The 2,170-nt window shown below is 41.6% G+C and overlaps 1 protein-coding gene across 1 annotated transcript; it reads left to right on the forward strand.

The window, feature by feature from the left end:
• Positions 1–62: 62 nt before the first annotated feature.
• Positions 63–1,248, forward strand: LOC106775469. The gene is made up of 2 exons (XM_014662592.2): positions 63–358; positions 487–1,248. Exons 1-2 carry the CDS (start codon positions 107–109, stop codon positions 934–936), a joined length of 702 nt encoding a protein of 233 aa, XP_014518078.2. The 5' UTR covers positions 63–106; the 3' UTR covers positions 937–1,248.
• The last annotated feature ends 922 nt before the right edge of the window (positions 1,249–2,170 follow it).

Consider the following 2,170-nt stretch of genomic DNA (forward strand, 5'->3'; position numbering starts at 1 on the left):
CCCCTAAGAATTCTTCAGAATTACAAAAGAGCCCCTTAGTTGACCAGACTTTGACCAGAGAAGGCNTGCTTGACTAACTTTGACTGAGAAATGACACGCCAATAAGATGCTGCCACGTGTCTGCTCCCTTTCTACCCAAATTAGGGTTTTCAGATTTGGAAAAAAAACCTTGTTGCTTCCCCTGCACTGCGCCGTCATGGAGAGAGTGAAGAACTCGCGTGGTCTCTTCAAGGNGCGATTGTTTCTGCTTATTGCTGGGTTTATTGCAGGTTCTGATGCGGTGATGGAGGAGATTTCTTCAAAGCGCATCAAGGTGGCGCGGCGGAAGTGCGAAGATGGTGGAGTCGCGACGGCCATGGTNCGAATTCGGTTTCTGATGGTGGCGGCCTTGACGGATGACGATGGATGAGCAATGGTGGAGAAGTGTTGCGATTTAGGCGTTTTAGGGTTTGATTCTGGGTTTCTTGGCTGGTTTTCTGTGTGCAGGTTGCGATTGCATTCTCTGGTTGGCGNCCATGGAGAAGCTTGCGCGAGGATGGTGATGCNATGGCAAAGTTGGGTTTCGCGGCGGCGACTCATAGTTCGAAGGGTTTCTTTGAATTGGATCTCTTGATTCTGGGTTTTGTTGGGTTGTTTGATTCGCAGGTAGTGATGAANGAAGGAGAAGATCGCNTGATGAAGATGGTGTTGTGCGTCGGCAATGGAGGTTTGAACATCACAAGGCTTCTGTCGCGATTCTTGGTTAAGCGAGGAAGATGGTTCGAGTCTGAGATCTGTTTGCAGGGGCATGTTGATGGTGATGTCTTCACGGCGGCTTGCTCGCGAGGAAGAAGATGGTGGTCGAAGTGTGGTGGCCATGGAGGAGGCGCTGTGATGGTCGTTCCTGCGGTGGCGGAGATGGTGGAGTCACGACGGCGGCTAGGGTTTCTGGGTTAGGAATTAGGGTTTCAGGAGAAGGTGGTGATGACGTGGCAAGTGGGCTGAGGTGGCATGTGCTGGTTGGTCTATCTGGTGTGCAGAGGATTTGGACATGTGGCGTGATCTGGTGAAGTCTAGGGTAGGAGGGGTGCGTATAGGAATTTAGGGGTTACGGATATAAAAGGCTTAGTGTTTTGGGCTTGGTTGTTGGCCTGGTTTAGACAAGAGGTGCATGTAGGGAAATCTGGGGGTGCAAGGGTAAAAACTGTCTGTTTGGCCCATCTGTATATTATTTATCAAATAAAATCTGATTTTGGGCTTTAAATTACAATTTGGACCAATAAAACTCTAACCTCAGCTGCACAAATAAATATTANAACATCCAGGAATAATTTATGCAATTAAAATCACTTTTTAAGCCCTTTTTATTTCCAAACACGCTAAATCTAATAATCACAAATCCTCTATAAATCAATCGTTTAAGCACAAATATTCTATCAAAAATTTTAATTTTAAAGCATAAATGTGGACATAAATATGCACTCATCACACCCCCACACTTATCTTTTTTGCACTCCTGGGCAAAATTGATTAATTTCAAAACTTTGTTCTGGGTCATTTTATTCCATATTTGCTTTTGGATCAAAAGAATGAACATCACTGGATATAAACATTTAAACATCACTTTGTCATGGACATGCAAATGAAATCACTTTATTCTTCACACCTGAGTAAACCTTCTTGAATTCCCAAGAAAATCAAATATGAAAGATAACACTCAAGTCAAAGTGTATCTATTTCTCTCCAACTCTCTCAAGTGTTTTTGGCTTGTGTTTACACTCAAAATACCCATGTAAATAAACACCCTTGGTATTTAGCAAGACTCTAACATTCACACACTTCAGAAAGCATGCAATTATTGATCATGAGGTCTTTTTAAAGGTTATATTGGGGCCAAGGCAAAGGTAGGAAATTTTCTTTGGAATTTCTGGGTTTTTGAAGTCGATATAGAAAGAGCAATGACACTTTATTTCAAAAACAACCTTATTTCTTGTTCTTTTTAGGAAGATTTTTTTTCTTTCTTTCTTTTCTTTTTTCATCACTTTTTTCATCACTTTTTTTTTTTTTTTCAAAACTTCAACTTTAAATCTTCCTTTTTGCCTTCCTTTTATTTTGTGGTGAGACACTTACCCACACACTTATTCATTACTTACTTATAACACAATCCATTACTCCTTCTTTTTTCCCAAGG

This window comes from Vigna radiata, chromosome 10, assembly GCF_000741045.1.
Source record: "Vigna radiata var. radiata cultivar VC1973A chromosome 10, Vradiata_ver6, whole genome shotgun sequence".
NCBI lineage: Eukaryota > Viridiplantae > Streptophyta > Magnoliopsida > Fabales > Fabaceae > Vigna > Vigna radiata.